Source organism: Cygnus olor, chromosome 11, assembly GCF_009769625.2.
Source record: "Cygnus olor isolate bCygOlo1 chromosome 11, bCygOlo1.pri.v2, whole genome shotgun sequence".
Taxonomy (NCBI): domain Eukaryota; kingdom Metazoa; phylum Chordata; class Aves; order Anseriformes; family Anatidae; genus Cygnus; species Cygnus olor.
Window position 1 is genome coordinate 14,641,979 of NC_049179.1, and position 26,526 is coordinate 14,668,504.

General features: G+C 41.0%; 1 protein-coding gene across 2 annotated transcripts in view; it reads right to left on the minus strand.

Annotated features, from left to right (window-relative positions):
• The window catches only part of AGBL1 (AGBL carboxypeptidase 1), a 289,216-nt gene that overhangs the window by 91,511 nt on the left and 171,179 nt on the right, over window positions 1-26,526 (minus strand). For both annotated transcript variants that reach the window (XM_040570157.1, XM_040570156.1), the window contains exon 22: window positions 774-934. In XM_040570157.1, the coding sequence (XP_040426091.1) occupies window positions 774-934 (161 nt within the window). The remainder of the gene's footprint in view (window positions 1-773; window positions 935-26,526) is intronic.

The window sequence follows — 26,526 nt, forward strand, 5'->3', positions numbered from 1 at the left end:
TTCAGGCCTCTTTTTTCATTGTCCCTCATAAACATTAAAAACCGTGAACAAGCTTGTAAGAATGGTTTCCGGCATGAGGAACAGGTGGTGGTAATGTCAGTTAAGTATTCCTGCAGGGGGAAGACTGGAAGCTTGCTATAAATTATAGGGGCATTTCTGCAACTGAAAAACTTGCTTTTCATTGATGAAGCTTGAAGCAGTCTTTGATGACAAACCCACTGGGAAGCTTCAAATCATATCACATCACTAAGTTTTCTTTCTCCATTTGTCTTGGAAAAACATTATTACAAGCATATGTGCTTGCACATAGCACTAACGAGAATGGTCTAGAAAGGGTATATACATTTCCACTTCATCACAATTCAAGCTGAAGAGTCCCATACTCTGACATTTATCCAGGCCCAAATCCCCATATATTTATACTATAGCAAACTCAGTTGCATAAATCCCTAAAGGAAGCTAAGAAATGAATTTTTCAATTTAGAAAAACACCTCCTCAATGATCAGTAGGATACTGACTTCATCACATGCATCAAAAAGTCACCAACCTGTGCTCTAAATGTATGTAGGACTCAGTACAGTGTGAAGAGGAATATCCGTGAGAATCCTTGCAGAATCAGGCCTACAGTTTCTAAATCATGTCATCAAATTCCATTACTAATCTGCAATATTTGTTCCCTGCCTATAGCCCTTAGAGAATGTCTTCCCTGTAAGAGATTGTCTCCATGGAGGATCTCCCACAGGAAAACCCTCTGGATAATACCATCACTGACCTTTGTGCTCGGTCTGTTATCTCCTCATCCAGATCTAGCAGGAGCGCTGCCTGGTCCATCACCTTCTTGCTGCAGGGCAAGGATTTGAGATGCAGAATGAGCAGAGCAAGGCAAAACTTGCTTCCCATCTCCTCCAGCTCTTGAGTTCCCAGCTGCAGGCCCTGGATGAGAAAGGCAGGAAGGTTCATTGCTGACTGTGCAAGTTGCAGGTGTTAGGAGAGAGTCGGGCTTGTTTTGGAGGACAACTCTTACTGTTCTTCCTTCCATTCTGAATGAAGGGTTCTTTCACTTTTGCTATATATTTTGCTATATTTCCCCTAAGCCATTCACAAATTCACTAACAGCATTTGGTCTACAGCAGCTATTCTAAAATAGACCTTATTTTACAAATGGAGAAATAGAGGTAAATAGTTTAACCACCTAAACTACATTTGCAGAAGTCATCATTGTAAGAATTATACTCAGACCCCAGGAGGATCTGACTGTAAATCCAGTTTTACAAATGATTAGGTCTCATTTTTTTCTTTCTCTCTGTAAAAAAATCATCTCCCTAAGCAATGGGAAACAAATAGGCTCTATGACTGTAAATACTGGGCAGTGACAGAGATGGAAAAGGAAAATGGGAGAGAGGGAGGGAGGAAAGATCTTTAACAAGTTATGAATTGTTTTTTAAGAAAATCAATTGCGAAGTAATTGCAAACTAACAAACACCTCCAAGGAATTTCTCAGTCTATTAAAAGCTATGTCTCTCTATCAGAGACAGGCTGAGACAAAGATGCACAAGCAGGGTTTGGATTACTAACTTCATCTTTCCAAGGGGACTCCTCCAAGCTGTGGATCCTCACTAGGAAGACCCCTGATTATCAAGTCTGTGTGTGTTTTTTCACTAACTAACTAAAGGTCTAACAAACAAACAAAAAAGTAAGACATCAAAGGCCCGCATAGGAGTAATTCAATGTAATTACTGGTAGTTTCATGCAGGCAGCAAGATGGCGAGAGACCAAAAAAAAAAACAGATACACTGAAAAAAAAAAAAACTAAGAAACTGCAAAATCCCTCATCTTTGGCATTTAGTGACCACATCACATGTTACTCCTTAATGCTATCACATCAGGGGTTGAATCAATTGCTGAACAATTGCTGCTTCTATCAGCCCTGTGCGCTTTTGCAGCACAAGCCATCTCTGCAGCCAACCATTTTCCGACAAGGGCTCCAATTCCATTTCCAAGATTGTTTCCTTAGCAACTGTCACAAGTCCACGCTCGCAGTCCTGGCCCTAGCCACAGGCACGGGGCGTGCTCCACGCCAGCATGGCCTGTACTTGACTCCCTACTAGAAATTTGTTAGTGGGCATCTTATGGGTAACAGAGTCCATATATTTTCCGGTAATCCATTACAGGGGGCTGAGCCCTGCCCTCCTGTTTGTTTGTTTTTGCTGTATAACGTCACTGCCTTTGTCAAGTTCTCTGGGATCTCAGCAGCTCTACGGAGCTGAGAGATTGTTTCTGAGCCAACAACGTGCAGGTGGATGGAAGAAGAGATTTCTCACACTACCGTCTACAATTCTCTTGTAAGCTTTTTTGTGCATTTTTGTTAGAGGCCACAAACTACTTGGACAGGGTGAAAACCACTACTTCAACTCGAGTAGGTCTGGCACGTGCAAGTATATAGCATGACAGAAGCCCTATCTGATAACAGATACATTTTCCTATAAAAACTATGCTGAAATTCTGCTTCCTTTCTGAGACCCTGTAAGCCAAGTGTGAATATGCTATTATGATGATGGACATGAACACAATAATGCAGAGCTTGAACTTATACTGAGTAGATGGACAGCTAGATAAGCACAAGACCTGCCTAGAAGAGCATGCAAACAGCCTGGGAAAACATAGCCCCAGTGCCAGGCAGGGCTGGAGGTCTCTGGCAAACGGACTTCCGCTCTTGGGACGGTCTCCTAAATATTTTTAATAAGAGTAAGCAAATCTCTGACACCATTTCCTCTTACCCTAATCACCTTTACTGAAAGCTTTGCCAAGCAAGATCCAGGTACAATGAACTACAGCAATTATTAATAATGGTAAGAAAACAGAGAGAGAGGCTTATGGGAAGCAAGTGTCATTAATGCAAAACAATGAGAGTGCTTAGCAGCTCTGCATAGATTCCTAAATGTTTTATTATTTTACTTTAAAAGATAAGATATTTTAGCGTGACAGAATTACAATTGGCAGGCAGAAGTAGTGACATTTCTGAGCAAAAAATGTCATTTCCACAGCAAAAGAGTTATTCTCTCAGGGGCAAAAAATACAAAGAACATCTTGCAGCTTTCCCTGGGGTGCATCTCAGGGTCCTGCTTCCAAGATCAAGGCAACACACTAAATACCTATCAATTCAGGTGATGCGAATAGTGTCTGTGCTAAAACTCAGCCTGTGGCTTTATGATTCCCTAGGGCTTTATTCAGGATATGAAGAGGCCTTAAGAAACTATGAGCAGAGAAATAATAATAATAAAACTATAATATACCTGAGAAACCTCAGACAGTAACTGCTCATGCACTGAAGTTAGCAGCTGCACGATGGATCCATATTGCTTTGATAGCAAACAGCTTAGGAGTAACAGCCGGAGACCTCAGTTTGAAGATTACTAGTTAACACACTATTCACTATTTTATTCACTTCCAACACAGGCAGACTTTTATCTTTTAACGCAGCTAACTTAGATAATTCCTCCCTCCTCAGCTCCCAGCAGAGGGCGGAGCTGGAGGTGCAGAGCTTGACTACCATTAAATCAAAGATGTTGACAGAGCTGACTTATGAAACTGATGTTATTGACGGCATCTGCCAGCGATGCCAGGAGCACATGTGCTGGTTAGGATTCAGTCCCGCTTGCGTTGCTTGAAAGGGAAGCCTGGTCTCCAGGCATTTCCCTCGTAGCTCTGCAACACAGAGTTTTAAAACTGTTGAGCTTATGCTCACGGCTCAGAGTTGTGAAAATATTCTCCAAGAGATTAAGAGAGAAGAAAATAACAGTAGAGGTCGTGCACTTTGGTTTGGTTAAGAAGCTGGACGGAAGCACACCTCCATGGCAGTGAAGCTGCATTTTTTTTTACACATAGTATATGATGTATTTGCCACTGCTGTACAGGAGGAAGCTGCTGTGCCTGATGGCATGTCCTCTGCAGTGTCTTGCCAGGCTGCATTCTCGTGGGGTGACCCCATCTTTCTCTCTAGCACAATGCTTTATGGCTCTGTCCTCCTTTGGACACATCTATATCAGCCATGGAGCACAGTGCAAAGTCTTCCAAGCCAGCAAAATCTAAGCAAATTCTGAAACAGAAAACGCTGCACCAGAAAGCTGCAGACAAACTCATCAGTCACAATTAGTCTAGGCTCAGAGACACGCTAACAAAGCTATCCTACTTTGATGATCAGCTCCTATCTCTGCACAATTTCTGCTCTCTATTACATGAAAGAACCAGTCTGGATCAGCATCAGCTTGGTACATCACGCTCCACTGCGCAATACAAATGTGCCCATTGGTCCCACGGGCCCTCTCATGCAGTCTTTTGCAGGCATAACATTAAGGGATAACCAGTTAATTGTTTTCTGGCTATTATAGAGAATAATGGAGCTAAACAATTTTTGCTAATCCCTTTTCACTTTTTCATACCACAGCAGACAGCAAGGCAGGAGATGATGCCTATCAACAGTCCAAGATTTGGACATAGACACACATATATATTTACGTTTTATGGGAAGAAACAGATTCCCGAGACAGGTAACATGGCTAATCAAATGAATGAAATGGACACTTACTCTACTAGCTCTTGGTCTAGTTAGACCAACATATATCTTGCTTTTTCTGCTAAAAGTGTCTTAGTGTAATGGCTGGGGCAGTAGGGGGCTCACCTGCATCTCCTAATTGACACTGTCACAGTAATAGGAAACTGGGGAGGAGGGGAAAAAAAAAAAAAAGGCAGCTATTCATTCACTTATCATTTGATCAGGATATTGACAATACACGTTTTCCCAACCAAAGCTGATGAAATCATACTGGAAAAACAGTTCATTCATATTCAGCGCTGTTGCATCAAATAAATACCCACAACTAAATGTTTCCAGTGTCTCTCAACTTGCCCTAAAAACGCTTCACAGGCTAAAAGACAATGTAATGGAAAAACTTTATTATTCATTACTCATATGCTTTAAACAAACCCACAGCCAAAGGCAGCAATAGTTTCATAACACAGATATTGTTGAAGAAGGTGGAAGGACTCCAAAAGTTAAATTAGAAATTTCTCTCTCCACAAGGGTAACTAGAGCTGCAGCAAAACTAGAGTCGAAAGATATCTATAAACACAAGTAGACAAAAGATTTTGGAGCCATCAGTTGTTTCTTGCATTTGGAGAAAGGGGATCTTTGGCATTCGGCACGGTCACCTCTCCCACTTCTGGCCACCGTTCAATCCCTGGGGCAACGGCATTTCCTTGTAAACTCGCTGCCAGTCAATATACACACACACACATGCAGAATATTCTCTGCATCCTAATAGCTTTACACATGCACAATGGTTATGCCCTAAGGCTGGGTATAAATAAATTGACAGTCTGTTTTCCCACTAATTCCATCAGCGAGCTCTCCGTCAGAATACTGATAGAAACCATTTGGAGGCCGCAGAGGATAAACCAGGCAGCTGAAAGAAACATTTGGTGCCTGGTGTCTGCAGCCTAAATTTTAGCTTGGACCAGCCCTGAAAGGTATTGTCCTTTAAACCCCTGTGAACGAATATATGCAGATACACGCTGGGGAACTGGCTATTTCGACAACTAGGACAGGAGGGAGCAAGCCAGGTTTTCTCATGCCCCAGAGAACCCTAAGCAGCAGGTATGGCATGCTAAACAGATGGAGTTGAGGGGATAGGAATTTGGGCCAAATGATTTCAAGGGGATTAAGCAAGCAGAAAAGGCTGAAGATACGAGAAAAAAATAAGCTAGCAGGAGTTTCCAGAAAGAAAGATGAGAGGGGATGGAGTTAGAGACAGAAGATAAAAGGACGGGAGAGATAAAAGGATGAGAAAGAGGGAGGGGTTGTTGAGGTCAGTGGATGCTGATCCAGAGGAATGATAACAAGAGGAAAGCTAATGGAAACCTCAACCCCCACCTCACCCTTGGAGAGGTGTGCCTCACTCCGAATGTTTGTTCTTGTTATATCCAGTACTTGGGCTACACGGTGAGGAAACAAGGCCTAGCTTGCCTTGAATCCTCTCTCAAAACTTTTGCTGAACTCGGCTGGGGTTTTGCATCAGCTGGGACTAAGCAAATTTTTTTTTTTTTTTTGTACCCAAGAACGTGCTACTCTTTTTATCATTCACCTGGACTCTTTCCCTGACTAAAGATATGGGTGTTACAGGCAAGATTGCTCAAGGGATGGAGTGAAGCAGAGCAGAGGGGAGAAAGAGGCCTGACAGGCCTGCTTATGAGAAAGATGGGGATTTAGTAAACAGTAAAACTACTGGTCAAGTTCTCCAGATAAACAATTATTTTAATTAGGCATTCTCCTTTGTGGAGAAAAGGGTTACTTAAACTTACTGTGGAGAAGAAGGTTATCTCTCCCTTCTTTCCTTATAACCGTGCTGACCTCTTTTTTTCATGCATTCCCATCTCCACCCCCTTTCCTCACAGCATTCCCACAGCCGTCTCCCTGTCTCTTCCCCCCATCCCTGTCTCCCTTCCCAAATTCTCCTTCTCTGCTCTTTGCTCGGCGTCCTTTCTCCCTTCCTTAATCTCCTCCCATGATCGACCCAATATTCAACATATGGTCAGCTGTGTCAGAGCCAAAGAAATTATACCAGCATTGCATTTGCCAACCCCAGATGACCACTTTACTTGGCTGCTTTATCCCCCACGCTGCTGTCTCACCTTTTACATCAACAGATGGAAAACTACCCAGGGCTTGCACAGGGCTGGATCCATCTTCCCAGCACCCTCTCCAAAAGACAGCACACATATAAAACAGTATTAGTTGGACAGGGAATGCTTCCTTGCCTGTTGGATGCTGTTTCACCTGTTCCGCTTTGCTGTATGAGACTGAAGACAGTGCAGGGGACCGGAATGCCCAGTTTTGCCGAACTGCTTCTTGAAGATCACTAGGGTTGACTATGCTTTTATGTGGGGCATAACCATGAAGGATGCACAAATCGGGAATAAAAGATTGACAAAAAGAGAAAGAAAAAAGAGGATATTTTCCCCTACGTAGACAAACCATGTAGGAAAACATTATTCTCTGCAGAGTTCTTGCTTTCCACAAAAGTTGAGTAGTACTATGGTTTTCTGTCTTATTCATTACCATGCAACGTGCTTGCTAGGGAACTGTTTTTAGGCTTTGGATGGACCTGGACCAGCATTAACAGATTATCCCTCTCTTTGCTGAGCAATCTTTCACCTCTTCCCACAGTGTCTTTTCAAACGTAACCAAAGAGGCTGAGCGAATGATGCACCAGGCCAGTTTGGAGGAGTCTGCACTGTTCCTCAGTGACTGGATCAGGCGTATCTGAAGGTCTGATCTAAGGACCGCAAACGGTTCCAGGGAGAAGTCTGCCTGCGTAATCTGATCCGAATGGTTACCTGTACATCATCTGTGCACAAGTCTCACATTACTGACCAGGCAATAATGCAAACAGAATAAGCAGGGGGAAGATGAGCGCCTGTGGAAGTGAAGGTCCAGAGGGTAAGTTTTTGCTAGTAGAGATAACAAAAGCAAATAGCACTACCAATGTTTTTTTTTTTTTTTTTTTTAATAAAAATTATTATTAATATAAATATTAAAACAAAAACAAAAAGATAATTCCTAAAAGAAAACAAATGCTGCTTCAGGATGCTTAAGGAATAGAACCAGGGAAACTGTTCAAGGTCATGTAGTGATTCCTGGGCAGTGTAAGGAAAGGGAGCTACCTTACACTGGTGACAATCAAGTGCTTTATTCAAGAAAGCACCTTTCTTTACCATAATCCTGCTATTTGCAACAAGTTATCATGTGTTACCCCATCTGACGGTACCTTGAAAATTCACCTGCAGTCTATCCATGACTTTCTCTCACATACATGCCTTCTCCTGCTATGTGAACACTGTGGATTCTGGAACAAGTCACCGACAGGTACCTGAGGTATCTGAAGATTAAATGGGAGGTAGACCTCTAAGTATGCCTGAGAATCTGTGTCAAATGAATTAGCTTTTAAAAGCAGTCTGGGACAGCAAGAAGCTACATTTTTAAAGTCCTAAATTGGCAGTCTAACCCCTGGATCACTTTTCCTTCCTCTCTACTTCCACTTAGATGTCTGCGTATATAAATAACTCCAGCATACAGAAAAGTGACCAGACTCTAGGCCCACCCAAGCCTTCTTTTCAGCTATGAATTTACCCCATTTGGCCACGAAATAACTTCCTAATCCTGGCTGGTGATCACCACATGCCTTGGAACAAAAGGATTTATGATCCTTATAAATTTATTCTGGCTAATGTAAATGCAGATGCTATTCATAAACTGTCTAACCTGTTTTAAAAATTCTTAATATGGTATTTGTCTCCATAATGCCTTCCACTACGGGGTTCTCCAGGTTAATTATGCATTACATAAAGAAGTAATTGTTGCATCTTAATTACATGAAATGCTCTCATATTCTTTTAATATATTACACAACACCTTGTTATTTTCCTGCACGGCTTTAAAGTAGAGTAAGATTTAAAGTAGCAATACTGGGAACTTCCAAAATATTTTTTATCTTAAAATTCACTGTGCTATAAATTGCAATGGAGGCAACCTTAAAGCCTTTCCCTCTCACCCTGCTAAAACACATGCTCTTCTCCCCACCTCGGAGGTGATGAAAATATATGTTGACCAAAATGATACAACAAGGTTAGCGTGCTTTCTTCCCCATCCAAAATCAGACCCCAGGATCATAGTACCGCTTTTGCACCAACGTAAGGATTAAGGCACTAAAGTACATTTCGTGAGAAGCCAGCACAGCACGACCCAGACATTGCCCCAGCCTCTCCAGCCTGATAACTCTGCCCGCATTATCTCCGGTGTTCTGCTCCCGTGCTAGCGCATTACAGACGCAAGCAGACCAGCAAAGCTGCGTGTTGGCTTGGCAGCAATGCTACGTGGAGGAGAACCCGCTGGGGTGGTGAGCCTGCTTCCTGCTGCTGCCAAATATCCCCAGCACTGCGAGTCCTCTCCCCAGCACAGTGCTTGGTGTTACTTCTGCACACTGCTGTGCTCTCTGCACCGCAACGTTTTATTCCGTCCCTTTCTAACTCTATAGCTCAAGTATCCCTAATACTTTCCCATACTGAAGCTGCCTTCCAGGCCACTAAGCACTTTCACGTGCTCTCTCTAGCTCCCCCTTCATCACTGCTTTGTCTCTTACAAAGGAAATGACCCATAACAAACACAGTACTCCACAGGCGGTACTACCATTCATGGCTAGAGGAATATTATAGCATCTTCATCGTCCCCCTCTTTCTTCACACATGCAGGCATTTTATTCACATTTTTTTATTTATTGCTGCTGCTGCACATAGCACAGACATCTTTATCAAGCTGTCTTTATAATAGCTACTTATGTTTTCTTGAATGGTTAGAGCTAATTCAGAGTCCAACCACGTGTCTAAATGCTTTAAACTATTCCTTCAAACATGCTTTACCCTGCCACTCTCTGTGTTTCATCTTCCATTCTATCTACAATCTTTTGGTCCTCTTTCCCACTGTATAATTCATATCAGCTGCAAACAATAAATATTATCTTACTGTCCTCCTTTACTTTCAGTCATTAAAAATATAAATATAGACCAATTCACAGAGAGGTAACTGGAATCAACTTACTATCAATTTCTTTCCATCCCAATGATGCTTAATGTATCACACCTATTTTTTTTTCATCCTCTTAACTAGGTTTTGACTACACAAATGCTTCTTTTGTGCACTTCAAAACTCCATTTTTTATTTATTTATTTTTATTTATCTATTTATTTTTAGGAAGCTCCCTTCTTATTAGTTCTGACTCACCTGGGATGTCCATTTAATCTAATCTGCATAAGCATAAGTCTTGGCAAATGTGAAACATTATATTCCATTTCTTCTTCATCCTCTAATCCCCTATACATCCCCCCCAAAATGCACCATATCAAGGCAAAATTAACTCAGTCATTGCATTTCCTTATACCCAAGTTACTCTAGTGCCTGTGGTTCTTTCATTGGTGGTTCTCAGCCTCTGGAGTAAGTTTTTAAACACAAGGAATGATAATTAGCACCTTGCTAATCATGTTTTAGATGTATGCTATCTAGTCTGCTGGCCATTTTTAATTATTTCTTTTTCAGTAGTTCAAATTCTTTGTTCCTTAGATCCTTTATAAGTCTAGCAGGAATAAAACCTGAGGTACTGAGCTTCACCTGATTCTGTGAGTTACAACTTTGGCAGAATATAAAATAACACCAACAGAAATCATGCAAGCATTGTCTTCTTGTATACACCAGCCAGCACGGTCCCATAGCATTCTGCTCTGTTCCTATCCTGGCTGCCTACCAGCTCTGTCAATGTACTTGTGGCTCCAGGACAGCACAAACAGCTCCAGAATGCATCCAAATCTCAGCCTACACAACTTCTTATTCCAGTCCTGAGGGTCCCATATCTTCTTCCATAGCTTTTTTGATTATGCTTTGAGGCACACTTTATTTATTTATTTATTTTTAAGCGTGCTTTTGACAGATGTAAGACTGTTCTCCCCAAAATCTCCCATTTCCTCCATGTCCGTCCTCCAATGGTGCCAGAGCACGGCTTCTACCTGGTGGCAGTTCCCCTGCCTGGACAACATCACATGCCACACGCCAGACTGCACAGTGGAACCATCACATGCCCACGTTCATGGATTAGCCTGAGACCCACTGTGTGTCAGACTCCTTAAAAACTTACTTTAAATACCTCTCTTCACATAAGGATCCAGAGGTAAGAGGCAAAGGCATAGAGCCATCTACAGCTCTGTGCCTTCCTCTCCCATTTCAACTATAATTACTCTAACCTTCTGTGTACTGTACGCCCATCCCCTTTTGCTGATACAACTGAAGAGCTATCTGAGACTTTCCTCCTAAATTATAAATGACTCCCCATGCTAATTTCTTTCTTTTTAATATCACAAATTCTCTTTGGTCATCTTTCGTAAACCATCAAAGCTGGCCTCCAACTATCACTCCCTACAACTTCAGGATCGGTGATGGGAAGCAACTATGATTCTACAATTTATTGTATTAGCACTTCTGAAACAACAAAAGAGTCATTGATTTTCCAAGCCAAAGGCACATGGGAAAGCATAAAAAGCATCTATGCCCAGTTCAGATCAGAGAGGAAAGAGACACTGCGTAGGAGAGGACTTCCCCCAGCCTGGCAACTCTTTGAAGCTAAAGGATGGGAGTACAAGCAAGGAGTTTTTTGGCTGTTTTCTTACAGGTGTCAGCATAATTATTCTGACACAGGACCCTTCTTGCTGCTTGTCACATTAATAGAAGAATGCGCAATAACAGTGAAAATCTGACCATTTTTTCTCTCTCTCTCTTTCTTTTGAACACTGTCCTAGCCACCCAGAGCTAGCTGATAACTCTGAGGGTAATTCAGGCAAAAGTACTGCAGAACGCTCTTTGATGTCCGCTTTGATTTAATATAGATTCATGTAACAAACGTATAATGCAATAGTGCCATATAAAGAGTTAAAGAATACATGTGAAAGTTATGTCAATGAAAGATGTTACCAAAAGGCCTAAGGGGCAAGACACTGATCACATTATTGGGAGGCTGGATTAGGAGGGACATCCTGTGAAGAGTCATGGGAACACGGACTGCACGGTCAGAAATGAAAAATCAAAAATCAAAAACCAGCTGCCATCAACTGCTAACCTGGCTTCACAGGTCTGCAGAGTCCAAAGGCTCACTTTATTGCCAACTCATGTGTCCACTGATGGATGATGAATATTTTAACCATCTTTTTGGCTGGAAATATGATTATTAAAAGGAAAAAATTTGGAGATCAAAGCTCTCTTCTAAAGATTCTCTACTGTGTATTGTACTTTATCACCGGAGAGATGAACCCATGATGCTTGCCCACACGGAACTGACCAGCAGCATGTACGTGAGCTTAGACATTTGGATTTTTTTACCAAGGACGAATATCAGTTAGACACAAACTTCTGCAAACCACCTACAAGCTTTTTCTCCTTTATAATCCCACCAGCAAAGGCTCAGTTTAACATCTCCACTTACTGTGCTTTTGGAGAGAAAGAGAAAAATAAAACAGGTCTTTGAAGGCTGTAAGGAACAGACTGAAGAAAGGGAGACAAGATCAGAGAGACAGAACTAGGGTGAGGGGGAGGCAGCTGTCTCTAGCAAGTGGGATAACTGATGTGACTCACACAAAAGCAGCTTATGTTTCCTCTTGTTCTGTAGTGGATATTTCCACTTTGGCTTTTTCAGAGATGGAGACCAGACAGAAGCAAATGCACAGCAGCTTCCTAAAGCATCAGGTAAAAAAACATGGAGGCCTTGCAAGAATAAACTACATGTCTCCAAGACTTTGAGGACCTCCTGAGCATTCAAGGCAAAGGAGGCAAACCTTTATCAGCAGAGAAGATGCTGACTCCAGATTACAGGTGTTTTAAGATTTATCATTTTGCAGCCTTACTACCTGAGAAAATTTGCATAAGAATAAACTGGCTCTTTCTTAGGAGTCCTTTTCAACTTGCTTTTATGATTCCTACTGAAAATGATAATCCTCTGTTTGTGACATTGCAATCATTTCTACTACAATCAAGAGTTCTGTCCAAAAAGAGGATTACTGTCTCGGTTTGGGGAAGTATACAAACTTCAGAAAGAAAAAAGCAGCCAGTTTCCAAGCAAATGACCTTGGTAACAGAGAACAAAAGAAGAGAAATATATATATTTAAAAAAAACACTACACATGATCAGATGTGACACTTCTAAGAGGCATCTGATACTCTTCACGTTCATAAAAACTGATGTTTCCTATATATGTTTGCACAATGGAGCTGCAAAAATTAGCCACAAAAACTTATCTTCGCTATGCTACCCCAACATTCATTCAGAGTTTTCCTTAGACGAACAATGTTTTAAAACTAAACATCAGAGACACGTACACAGAAAACCTAGTCCACTGCACAACTCCATCCTTTCAGCAGTGTCCTGTGAGAAGAAGCATCACTGCACATGGTGCTGAATGCCAAACAACTGGTTTAAACCACTGCCTCTGGCAGCTGCTCTGAAATCTAAAGAGCAAACAGTTTAAAAAAAAAAGTCTTTGTTTTGCCTTTTTTTTTTTTTTTTACCCCACTGCATTATGATAATACACTTTAATCTCTGATGCATATTAAACTGAGAGTGTTAAAAATCCGTCAAAGGAAAAATAAACGATATAGGAAAATGATGATGTAAGACAGGACAGTAAACATTCTGCAATTGTGTAATCTGCCAAAATTCACTCTAAAATTGGCCTGGGAAAGAGAATAAGAGTATTGTGCACTCAGAACAGCTTTAGGGAATGTTCCCAACTCAAGCAGAAAACAATACCTGACTGAGACACGGATGTAATCATGAAGGAATGGAAAATACAACACACCAGAACAAAGAGCTGAATAGGAGACAAGGAGAGATTTTCTTCATTTCTTTGATTTCCCACTGGGTAGGTACCTGGAGGGAATCTTCCCTTTTGTTCATCCACAGAAGGTTTGGTTCACTGAGCTTCCCCACACACGTTCACTCACTTTGCCTTCTGCTCCTCTTCAAGCCCTGCTGCATCTTTCTCTGATGCTGCTGGTGATCCCTAATAGATCCTGGACAATCTCTGTGTTCAAAAGTGACTGTACCAAAACAATGAGCTCCAGGGCCATATCGGTCGGTCACAGAATCCAAATCACCAGCACCTCCCTCCCTCAGTCACAGTTAGCTACTCAGCCCTTCAGGAGGCTTCACCCAGAGAACAAAGACTTTGTGAGATTTTCTAGCATTGACCTTGCACTTCCTTATAATATAGAAATATTAAAAAAAAACAAAAAAAAACAAAAAAAAAACACTGCAGGAAAACAGTATCAAATGTAACTCTTGCTTTCAGTCAATTCCACACACTATGTCCCTAGTAATTCAAGTAATCACATACCGCTCCTCAAGTCACTAATCGAGGGATAAGTCTGTTCTTGGTATCCAGTGAAGGGTCATTTAACTAGGCAGGGGACTTTTCAGCAAAGCCCTGAAGGGCTTCACCACTAGCAAGGGTGAAGGACAGGACTCCAATGGCAGAACCAGACATACAGCTGGTCAAGAGGAAGGGATACAGAGAGAAGCATATTTTCCACACAGGTCTTTTCATGAGTTCTCTCAGAACTAAGTCAGAGAAAAATGAACAAAACAAGGGACGAGGCCAAAATATATTTGCTGAAGAGGAGTTATAGAGATTAGTGTAGTAATTAATCAAGACAACCATGTCAGCAAGGGTCTGACCTTTATTCTTGCCCTAGTAACAGTTTTGTCCCTGGTGACTTTCGGCTTGCATGCTAAAGCGATTTAGATACATCCCTCAATTAATCGCAGGATACCCCCTGGGGGATAGGAGAGCAGCACTGCAAGCTGCAATCAGGGATGCTGAATCAGAGGAGGAGTGACCAAGCCAAGGGCACCTAGTGAAGGGCATGGGCAGAGCTGGGGAGCCTACAGTTCTCTTTACCTCTCACACTTCACGTCTCGCTGCTAGAAACAAAATTGTTTGAAGCTGTTAATTTGAAATTTTCCCACACTTTTTTTTTCTTAACCATAGAATAACAAGAATTAAAGACTAAATTAGAAAAAAAAAATGCAATATGAGACTGTTCTAAGAAGAACATTTTTTTTTTCTTTTTCCTGTAATAAACACCACCACCACATCAGACTCACTCAGACAAAATGACAGGTAGTGGTGGAGAGCAGGACAGCAGTTCAATCTTCAGTTACGCCCTGCTTATTCCGATCCTCCTAAGACAAAATCCTTCCCTCAGGTAGATAAGCCACCCATCCCCATACTCCAGAGAGCCTGAAGTCCCTTGTCTGCATACAGCAGGGTCATTTTAAGCTTCTTGAGTACCAGCAAGCCTCTGAGCACCACTCTCACTCTGACAAAGCCCTGCAGGTCACAGATTCATAGAATCAGAGAATCAGCAAGGTTGGAAAAGACATTGCATCTGGACAGCTGAACACAAGGTGGCCAGGGAGCTCCTGCTATGCCCACACAGCAGGGACAGAGGAGGTGGAATCTGGACAGGCTCAGAAAGACAACATACAACCAGTCTTTCAGACAATAGGAGGACTAAAAAGCCAGGTGAGTTCAGGAGAGTGGTGATGCTCAACGATGACAACAGATGGAAACAACATTGGAAGGTGCCTGCTTCTATCTGAGTAACTTTTATCACAGCAAATGAGAACCTGAATCTGTTTTTGTCTCCCAAGCAAAAGGAACAAATATTTTTGTCCATGAAGCCTGGCCTTTCCAAGAGTCAGGAGAGACTGTCAGTGGTTTGTTAGAATTAGACTGTCTGTCAGGATCTTAGCTAGTTAAGAAAGAACAGAAGCCTTGAATTTATAGCTTAAGTTATAAAACTCAGATGAAAAGCTAACATACTTATTGAGTACACCCAGCTGGGTCTGAGGTTTGCAAACACTTGAATGAATAATTCCCAAATCTCCTGCCCAACACAGACAGGGTCTAGTATAAAGTCTGGAATAGATTTTCTAGCGTTTATTTTTAACAGCTGTTCCACAGTTCTGCTCTGGAAGAGAGATGGAGACAACTCAGACATGATACTCTGGTAGTGAACTGAATCAGGCTTTCAGGGCCCTCAGTGCACTAGCAGGCCACAATGGCCCTCCTGGGGCCTCCACTCACACTCTCTGTCCATGGGGCCAGAAGCCTCATTTCAGCTCAGGGCTATGCTGTAAATGTGCTCACCTCCAGCTCCAACTGCGTTGCCTCCACACTTATACCTGACCACACAGCCCATCAGTCTGGGCTCTGACCCACAGACTGACTTCCCAGTTTCACCAAGTCACCATGGACCTGCCAAGTGGCTGCCAGGCTGTGTCTGACACTGCTGAACGACACTGGACCTAATCCTGACTGACTTTTGTTCCCACCTTGACTTTGGACCTGCTTTATCACCATGGCCTTGCCTAATGACTTGGGCTCCTAGTTGAACCCCAGTATCCTCAGAGGCCTTGTCCCCTTATCTTGCCTGGGGCTAGCAGGACCAGGCCTTGGCTGGCAAGCAGAGACATCTGCTTTATCTCCATTTCTCCCATTGCTATTGCTGACCTTCATTCTTTTTCTCAGAAGAGGCAACCTAAATAGTTCAACTCTATCCCAGCTGAGCAACAGCGGAGATGATATAGTATGGACAAGAAACACTGGCCCTCAACCTGTCACTACCTGAGCTGAACCTGTCTGGCCTTTCCACTTCAGCTCTACAGTCCCTTGCATTCAGTCCTGATGTTGGGGAAATCTCAGACAAGAAAGGTCAGGATGATGGGGCCTGGACGGGCACACACTATCCTTCTCCAACACTCCTCAATATAGAGGTTACAACATCCTAAATCACAGCTAGATTAAGACCAACTTCACTGCACTGTTTTATGCTTACTTGACTGACACCTTCCTGTCCATAAATAACTAACACATATCACCTCTCGACCATCGTGTTCGAATTTGGCAAAAAAGCTTTCCAGAACAAATAAACCTTTTAACTTTAGATGCCAAGTTCATTTTTGCTGAAGCCAACAGAGCTACCTCACACTAGAATCCAGCTACAAAAATAGATCCCTTTTCCTTAGTTATTGTTGGCAAACATCGGTTCAAGTGAGAAAAGCTATTTCTGGGCTTTTATTGGCAAGTCTTATGTTCAGAGACTAAAAGGAGACACTGGCTGCTAGTGGAAAAAATGTTAGACGTGACTTTCAAGAAACGTCAGTTACTGCCAAGCTCTTATGCCCATTTCTCTGGGCGGGGGGGGGGGGGGGGGGGGGGGGGGGAAGGCTTTATTAACTGTTATTACCAGAGGTCACATCTATGAGGGCCAGTGAGAGAAAAAGGCACATATAGAAAATTCACTGTCTCAGACTGACAATCAGCTGTATGGTCAATGCCATAGATGTCCTCATATACTTATTTCACTTACGCTTCTTCTTTCACAAGGAAAATCCCCCAGTTCTTAGTCACAAAATGACTGCTAAACATGGATGTTGTGGAGTTTCTAGAACATCGCATTATCTCCTATTTGGGAACCCCAATGTGCACTTCTTCATCATATACACTCATAGATCTCCACATACACCTGATTGCAGATGTACAGGGACACATTTCAAGATTCTAGTACCATAACAAACAGGATCCATCTATAAACATGCAATGTTCATCTGACATACCAGCACACATTTGCACACTTGAAGATCTGAGAGAACGTGTTGGGATAGCTCCTACATCCACATGCATGTATACACATTCTGTCATAGTTATATTATAATCTTCCACAGTTCCTAGTTTGCACACAAATATTCACTGGGTATTTAAAAAGCAAAACAAAACACTCCATCAGTACAAACATTCACCTAAAGTGCGATTCAAGAAAGTACAGGCAGGCAACTAAATGGGAACACACAGAGATTCATATCTGCTTCTCTTCTAAACTGTGTGCATGGTCTTCAGGCGTTTATTAACACCATCCTAATTATCTCTAGCAATTAGTGTTATAAACAGCAAAACACAAGAATACAGATCTTGGTCCTTTATAAGTCAATTCATTACACCCAGTAATACCAGTCACCCCCAATAAATACAACAGAATAGCACAGAACTATTTTTCTATTTCCGAGGCATTTGCTTCAGTGTAACGTGGATTTATTCAGCAACGAGCTAGGAAACAACACAATAAAAATGACTAAATGGAAACATAAAAATTAGAGCCTTTTACACAGAACCAAGCCAGGCAGTACTGTTACCGAGACGCCTAATAAAAATCAAAAATGATTGGCAAATGATTTGAGAAAAATATACCCTGTTCTTTTCCACTTCTTGTCAACAAGCAACAGATTATGCGCGCTATCGTCATGCATAGCCATTACCCTGAGCCGTGTTTACCGTGACTCAGTGACACTAATTCTGCCTATGCCTCTCCACTGGTCTAGTATTGAACTGGAAAATGCAACAGGTTCCAAACTCAGCAGGTCCAGCTCCACAACTTATGAATTTCCCCTAAAGTCATTCCAAAGTCCCTAATTTTGATATCAGTCTTAAGCAAAATAATAAAAATACAGTTATTCAACTACTGAAAACATTAAAAGCCAGCTCTGATTGGAAATCTCTTCCCCCTTTGTTCTGTCCAACCCTGGAGTCTCTCTTTTACATCCCAAATCCATAAGGATTATGTACGATCAGTAAAGACAAGGTTTTAACTCTGTCCCTGCAGGCTCTTTTAGCAGGTCTGTAAAAGCTGTGGGTGCATCCTTTCACAAGGGCAAATCATTCATTCATAGGCAAATAGTAAGCTTGAGAGGCAGGTTACAAGTTGCATGTGGAAATATCCTCTCCATGTACACTGCAGCTGGTTTTCCCTCCAAATGGGATGTAAATTCTACACAGTCCTACAGGCTGGGTTCTCTATATATAACAAATAACTTTATGCTGTTGCAAACAGAAGTGCCAATGTGCCACAAAGGAATGAAAGGTCTTAAGGGTTTCTCTTCACTCCCCCTGCATCCCTCTTCCTCTTAGAGTCGAGCATATAGATATAAATGAGATGTAGCTGGGAGTTGTGCCCAGCCTCTGCAGCACTGACACAGAAATAATATGTGTAAAATACTTCTGGTTGCCTTGGAAGGGTTCTGGCTGTCTTAAAGAGAAGGTCTTCAATTACTGATTTTGCCTTTTTGGAAGCTTTTTAAGGTTTAAATTCCAGATGAGGACTTAACAAGATCTCATGTTCAATTCAGTTTATCATAGCTGTATGCTCTCAAGTGAAATCAGTGGAACTGACTGAAAAGAGTAGAGTACTTGATGAAGTGCCTTGGGAATTGAAATATCTGTTATTAAATGTACATGAAATAAATCTCTCTTCAAAATTTTACCCTTGCTTATTCCAACCAGTCAGGATCTTGAGCAATGCCAACCTGACCTGAAATGCCATCTGAACTGTACTTACATATTCTGAGCAAGCCTAGAAGTGCCACGTGCTTCTCGTTTGTGGAATATGTGAGCAGATAATGAGCCAAATCAGTACCACAATAAAATTGATCTCTCTTTGGGCTGCCCTTCTTCGAAGAACCTTTTCACATGGATTCAGAAATCTGTTTTTTTTTTTTTTTTCCCTCTCCCAGAAAGCATCACAACAGATTATTCCAAAGAGACACAGAAAATACTGCTATGATTCCTCCTCTTTTCTAGCAATGAACTCAGAGAAGACATCATTCATACTACACCAGTCAACAAGTCACTGTTGTGGCAAATCTTGGTTTTCCTGTCCTTCTCTGCCACAAAATCCAGCCATGTTGTTTTAATTACCAAAATACCTATGCTGACAAAGAGCTGTAGAATACCCTAAAGAAAAGCACGAAAAGTCAAGGAACACATGCTGTGTTCCTTTCAATCTTTTGATAAACACTGGAGTATTTTATCAATCTTTTGATAAACACTGGTAATGAGAAAACATTATAAGTAACAAGGCATTTCTCCTTGCTCTACAATGCAGTAGACAACACCAACTTAAAGAAGGACTACTGACAAGCATGGTCTGTTCTGTTTTGCTTTCCACCATCTTATCACCCCTCGTGTCAATAAGGTATCACTGAACTGACCTGCACAGTATGAGGAGGCTGCCCTACAGTTCTGGTCCAATCTCAGCTAGAAGAGATGGGACAGGGCCTCAGAAGGCATTCATCTCCTCTGCATGTGGCAGCCCATAGGAGAGCAGCCACACATTCACAAATGCCAGTGCTGTCCTTCAGCAGGCTTCATTGCAGTCCTGTACACCACACTCCATACCTCCACTCTAATTAGATACAAATGCAAAGGAACTGAAAGACAGATTTTCCACCTATCTTTGCATTTATTAAAAGGTCACCAAGGAAGTGTGATCTTTTCCTGTGAACACAGATAAAAGAATTGAAAGAAACCTGACCTCATCACTGCTATATACATTTTCTTTTCAGTCTTCATTTAGAAATGAGGTCCCTTTCCCCCTCACAAGGTACTCCAGACTCCCACATGTGCTATGCAAGAAAGATTTAGCTAAAAAGCTGAGGATTATGCATCCCTTCCTTTTTGCCCTTCCACCAGCACTAGCAACTCTGAAATAGTGTCACACAACAACAAAATGCTGCCCTTTCCAATATCACTTGAGCTGTACGTAGCCCAATACAGACCCACCAGGAGCCCCATGAGCTACTACACATACACGCACAAAATACATGCACTCATATATTTGAAGCAGTAAATACTCATAGCAGTTAGACACATTTCATGTTCTGCCTATAAAAAGAGATGAATGTACACATACACCCTTGCACACAACTTCTTCCAAGTATAACATATAAACACATCCTCAGTGTGCATACAAACACACATCTAGCTACAGCATATGTAAATCCACTTGAACAGCACAACTATGTACATCCCATTACTCACTGTTAGTAACATACCATCATCACTTGCATGCTTGTGCCTGTACTCAAACACACACCCTTCCTGACCCCCACCTCTACATATGCAAGAAGCCCGGGAATCAATAACCACTTACAGCCCTTCAATCCAACACTGTCAACTTTGTTCTCCCCTATTTATAGCGACAGACAACCAAACTAAAGATAGGGAACATCAGTATGCAGAGGAGGAAAAGTGGACACTGTGTCAGCATAAGCAGCAGACAGAAGCTGCTGAATTCAGTAGAGGCTGTTCTTGCCTCCTGCAACCAAGAGCAGAGCTGCCACTTGTCCCAGAAACTTTCTGCTTTATTCCCAGGACATCAATGCAACCAGGCAGAACAAAACAGGGCAATAACCATGAACCATTTCCCTGAAACAACATAATTGTACATAGGAAGATTCAGAAAAAATCCAATTCTTATCTGTTTCCTAAGTCTGAGCAATGATCTTGTCCACATAAAGATGTGCAGCATGCTTGGTGTAACACCAAAACAACTTGATATCATACCCTGCAGAGAAGACAGCATGAAACTAAATATACTTCAGACACAGCAGGCTGTCTTTAAAATTATCAAGTTGCTCTGTTGACCTTTTAAAGTATATGAGCATACAAATGAAATACATCTGAGAGCGGTCAATACCTCTGCCAATGAATTTCAACCAACCTTGCAGCATTTGGAATAACCAAAAAGCTGTTGGTATTCCCGAAGTCTGACGTGAGCTCTTATCATGTACCTTCATCACAGCCGCCTCTGCCCAGCTAACATCTGAACATCCCAAAACTACTCAGTCTCAGCCCACGACATGGCCTCATTCTTACAGTCCTGAGTTTCTCACTATGTCTATATTCAGAAATCTCAATTCTGCATTATGGACACGTTTCACTATGCTAGGCCTGAATCTCTCCTGGGCAGAGAATGGCATTAATATAAATATAATTATGGTTGTTTAATAAATGTATGATGTCTGCCGATCTATCTCGTTAAATTAACCACAGGAGTGAATTTTGTATTAGTCGTGACAAGGCCCATTTTCAAAGCTGACATTTAATATCACTTAGCCGTACAAATCATACTTTAGGGTTCACAAATCAAAGGATTTGGTGAGTATCTGTGAGAGAGAACCAAATACACGAAACCAGAGAAGCAGTTTTGGTAGCTTGCTGCAGGTATCCAGTCTATGCAATACATTTATCTAGAACTGACGAACCAGGAGAAATTCAAGCCATTTCAGTGCACCTGGAGGTTGATGGAGGTGTACTTGACTTGGAAAACATGTCAACACTTTGACCCCTGGAAACCCTTCCAATCACCAGACATACTGGCTTTATCAGAAAAGTGACCTTTCTGTCACTCTTTTGGAGCCAGCCTGAGCTGTTTTCAGATCCCTTTTATTTCATTCTCCCTCACTGGAAAAGACAAAAGGGCTGCTCTTGAAAGGTCACCATGAAAATGGTGTCCAGCTGCCTACCACAAAATCCATACGTGCCATCAGGCTGCAGGGAACATAAAAGCTGTCACCTAGCACAGTCATTGCTTTTGTTTTTGGTGAAAAGTAGTAGCACTGACTATGGTGTTGACTTCAGGTGCCTGTTCCCCTGGGTGCAGGTCAGCTGAAGGTTGTGAGCAAGGCGCTGTGTTACTCAGACGCGTTTATGCTGCATTGCAGGCCTGTCTCCCTTCCTGCCCATCACTGCCAGCTGCCGGAGCATGCACGCTCTGAGCCATCACAACATCATTCTGTAGCCCTTTCTCCCCAGCTCACATGACAGCCAGATCCAATCCTATTACTTTTCAAGCCTGGGAATGAAAAAAAAAATACATGAAAAGCAATAAAAAATGGAATGAAGGTACAATATAATAGAAAAAGAGAGTTGCAGAGAAAACACCTCCAGAAGTGCTAGACTCCTCCTCAACTGTTTTTATGTAGAGTTAGCATTTCAAATCTAATAATCTCCTCACTCAACTTTCAATTATCTCACAACATAAAATCATTTTATAAACTACCAGCCTCCCCTCCAAATGAGAACAAGTCCCTGCACCTGCAATCTGCTGACCATTAGCTTTTACAGGAATGACTACAAAAAGAATACCTTCCACTGAAATACAAACTGCTGTTCTGATCACGTGGAAAAACCAAATCAATATATATTTACAATTATACTATATAAAATAAAAAAGTAACCGCCAGCAGGAATAAACTACAGCAAAATGGACAAAGTTTCAGGGACTTTTATTCCTGATTGTACTTAGCTGTACTTCTCTTTCAAACTCATTTGCAATATCTTCTTCAACTCATTAAAATAATCTTTTTCATTGTTGCTTTGTATGAATCTCTGATTCAATTTTCTTGTGAAGTTCGTTCATTATTTCCAGCACCCCCAAAGGGAACTTTCTGCTTTATTCCAGAAGCCAAGAGGTGGGAGAAACAGTAAAAGATCTGGTTAGGAATGTTTGGGGAAATTGTTGCTGTTGATTTATTTTTTTGTTTATGTGAGACAAAACTTCCTTGTTGGAATATAGCAGGTTTGAGGTGACTTTCCTCAGAAAGAGCTGCTCAGCTCTCAGGTGACATTTCTGATCAGACCCCACAAGAAAGACAGCCTTTCCAGTTGATCTCTTCTCTTCCCTATGAACAATTCAATATGAGTTGGAGTGGTGTTTTAGAATGGGGCTGTTGCATCCTAGGCAAGTACTGTTGCTGCCAAGTTATAGAATTAGCCTCTTCTGGCTCAAGGAGAAGCAGATAGAACAAACTGAATAGATGCCTTAGAGATGCCAATCTACGGAAGACACAAAGGGTCATGAAAATAAAGTGTGTGAAAAGAAAGTGTGTTCATCCTGCACCTGGACCAGTGAGCTAATAAATCCCAGAGTTAGAAGCGATATGGGGAATTTTTAGCATTATTGTTATTGAGAGCTCCCAGACTATAACATACCATAATCTTTGGAAAGACCAACAATGTCATAGGTGAAAGGAGAAGCACCTCTAACACAGAAAAGGTACTTCTTTATTAAATGCATCTGTTTAACAACGTAATATATGCAATAATTCCCACAACAGCGTTCTACAGCTTATTTACTACCTATTGTATCGAATGCTTTCCTATTGTCCTTAATATTGACTACCCTGGTTTTACTTATGTTTTTAGCTTATCATATTTATTTCCAATGTTACAGTGGCTGGTATCTGTTTTTCCTTTTTTTTTTTTTTTTTTTTGTAGTTCAAAAACAATAAATGTACGCTGCTATTCCTCAGAAGATCATTTTCATCAGCCATGTTTAGCATCTACTGTAGTTTACTCATTACATTCAGAAATACTAGTAAACAATTAGCACTAGCAAACAAGAAACAGACTGAAATAACAGAAATCTGTCTCACTATAATCAATCTATCATGCAGATTTTTCATCAGCGTTATGATTCATTGTCCTCTATACTCTAATGATTGCCTTCTCTTTGCTGCTAAACCAGGATGGGTTTTAACTGAACGTCCTCAATTCTTGATTAAAATTGTGTCCTTTTTTGAATATGTAACAAAATCCTTTTAAAAGGACACAATTTTTAGTCATAATCCCTCTGCCTTTTTGCTTCTCTTGCAGTCTATTTTATTTGTAATATTTCCTCAGCTCTGGAAAATCAGCCCTTATTAAAGAAAAAATCTACACGAACACATGTTAATAGGAATGCTGTCCTCTGCCCATACTAAATGTAATTGGGTCATGATCACTGGTGTCTAGGTAACCACAAACTCCCACACCAAAGATTAATTCATCTTTTCCTATAATAATGTAGTCCAAAATAGAGTAACACTGCATACAACATCCTTTGTGTTAGAAAATAATCATCTGCAGTGTTTAGGATCTGTGATAGTATTTGTGCTCTCTGCATGGAATCTCAGGTATATATCACCCAAACGGAAGTCCCTAACTTCATGTTTACTTTTTGTGTACTGAATACAACTACTTATAAGGTAATTCACCTCATTTTATAGTTGTATTCATTGGGGCTGAGCAGGCTCTTTTGCTAGAATATGTCAGCATAGCTGCAATATATAGTAAGTAATTGCATTATTAGTAAATGAAGATATAACAGACTGCTATTCTGCCCCACCCAAGCCACATATACTCACTATTCTTTTCTCCCTCCCAAACCAGATAGAATCTATAGAGATTCTCAAATTCCAAAAAAATTTATATAAGATATATACCAAGAAATATACTGTCCCTATCAGGTTTCAGCACAAACAATTGCACTGAACTTCATCAAGAAGATCTTTCACTTGATGTTGCTCATTACTAAGATGGCTAATCGTAGCACATAGACATCTGAGAAATGTATTTCTTCTGCAGCTTTTCCCATATTTGTTGAATATTTTATGACAAGCTATTTGAGCTTCAACTGCATTTATTTTCACAGAGCTCTCTTTTTTGCTAGTTTAGTATTATTCATTTTTTGCTTCATGGAAGATCAGTTCTCTTCCCCTGAAGCACAAGGGTTCCCTATGACCATTGAAAAGTGACTCATTTTTTCTCCAACAAATCGTCTTCTGCTTCACATCATTTATGCAACCAATGATTACCTTTCCATCTTTCCTGTCTTCTCTCAATGACAGCTTTAAAAGGCTTTCTGATAATATCATCAAGATTTGCCTTTCCACCAAGAACTTCAAAGTATGCTGCCATACCATTCCACGTGTTTCTCCACAATGTGTTTCCACATGTCATATCCAAACTTGTATTTGTATCTTGCTCTTTTGTTTTAAAAAGAAAATGCACTGTCCCATTGCACTTTTCTTTACTTCCCTGTCCTCTGTTTCCTAAGTGGAGCTCACTTATGATAATTACTTGGCTGAAAATATATCGGTGGTTTCTTGTTTCACTTCAGAAGGCATTAAGGATGTCTTCATGATTCTCTACACTCTTGAAGCTGTCTTACTGAGTATCTGAAAGATACTACAAAACATCAGTATTGAATGTCCCCAAATTCTCTTTCTTCTCTTGACTACGAGTAACCAACAACTTTTCTGATTTTGACTATCTTCAGCTTCCTCGTGTCTGCTCCATCCTCACTTAGAGTATGTATTCAAATAATTTCTGAATGGTCACTGATATCTGTATTTCCATGGGTTGTACCCTGTGCTGAAGTTTCTCTTTCCAGACCATTTATCTTCACTTGTAGATCTCCCATCATCTGGCAGCACATGCACCAAAAATTTCTTCCTTAGACAAAAATTAGAATCACAGCATTTGCAGATCGCAGCATTTTTTTTTTTTTTTTCTCATCATTCATATGCAGTATACAATAGTGAGTCTCACCTAAAGACAAACCATAAAACTCCAAATTCTCGCGAAAATTATCCTGGCAAGGCATATCGACTTTTCTGTCTTGCAGATTATCCAGCATAAGCATACCCTTACTCTACAAGTTTATTGCATATAGAAGCACGTATTTCTGCTGTTATTCAGAATTAAAGTATCTGCAATTCAGTTTAGCTTAATTTACTTTGGAAATTAGTTAAGCCAAATTTAATTAAGGCCACCTTAATTCTGCTTCAGAATGTTGACATGTGGCTTAATATGGTTTAGCACAGGACTTTCCACTTGCACCTTTAGCTAAATCAGAGCTATTTTCCTGCATGTTCTGATACAGACAAACTATTATAGAATTCAGCCTGCTTTAATTATTAAAAAAAAAATTGAAAGGTGACTTGGTTGTATTGTATAAGTATCTTTAAGACAGTAAATTGGAAGTTATTAAAGATCTCTCTAAACCAGCAGAGAAAAATCAAGAGTGAAGCTGAAAACAGCAGACAGATGAATTCAAATTAGAACAAGGGAATAATATTTAATGGTTACTGACCCTGGAACAAAATACCATGGGACCAGATGGATTTCCAATCATGTGATGCCCTCAAATCCAGTCTGATTTTTTTCTACAAAAAATCTACTTACACAAACACAAGTTATTGGGCTTTGTACAAAGCTGC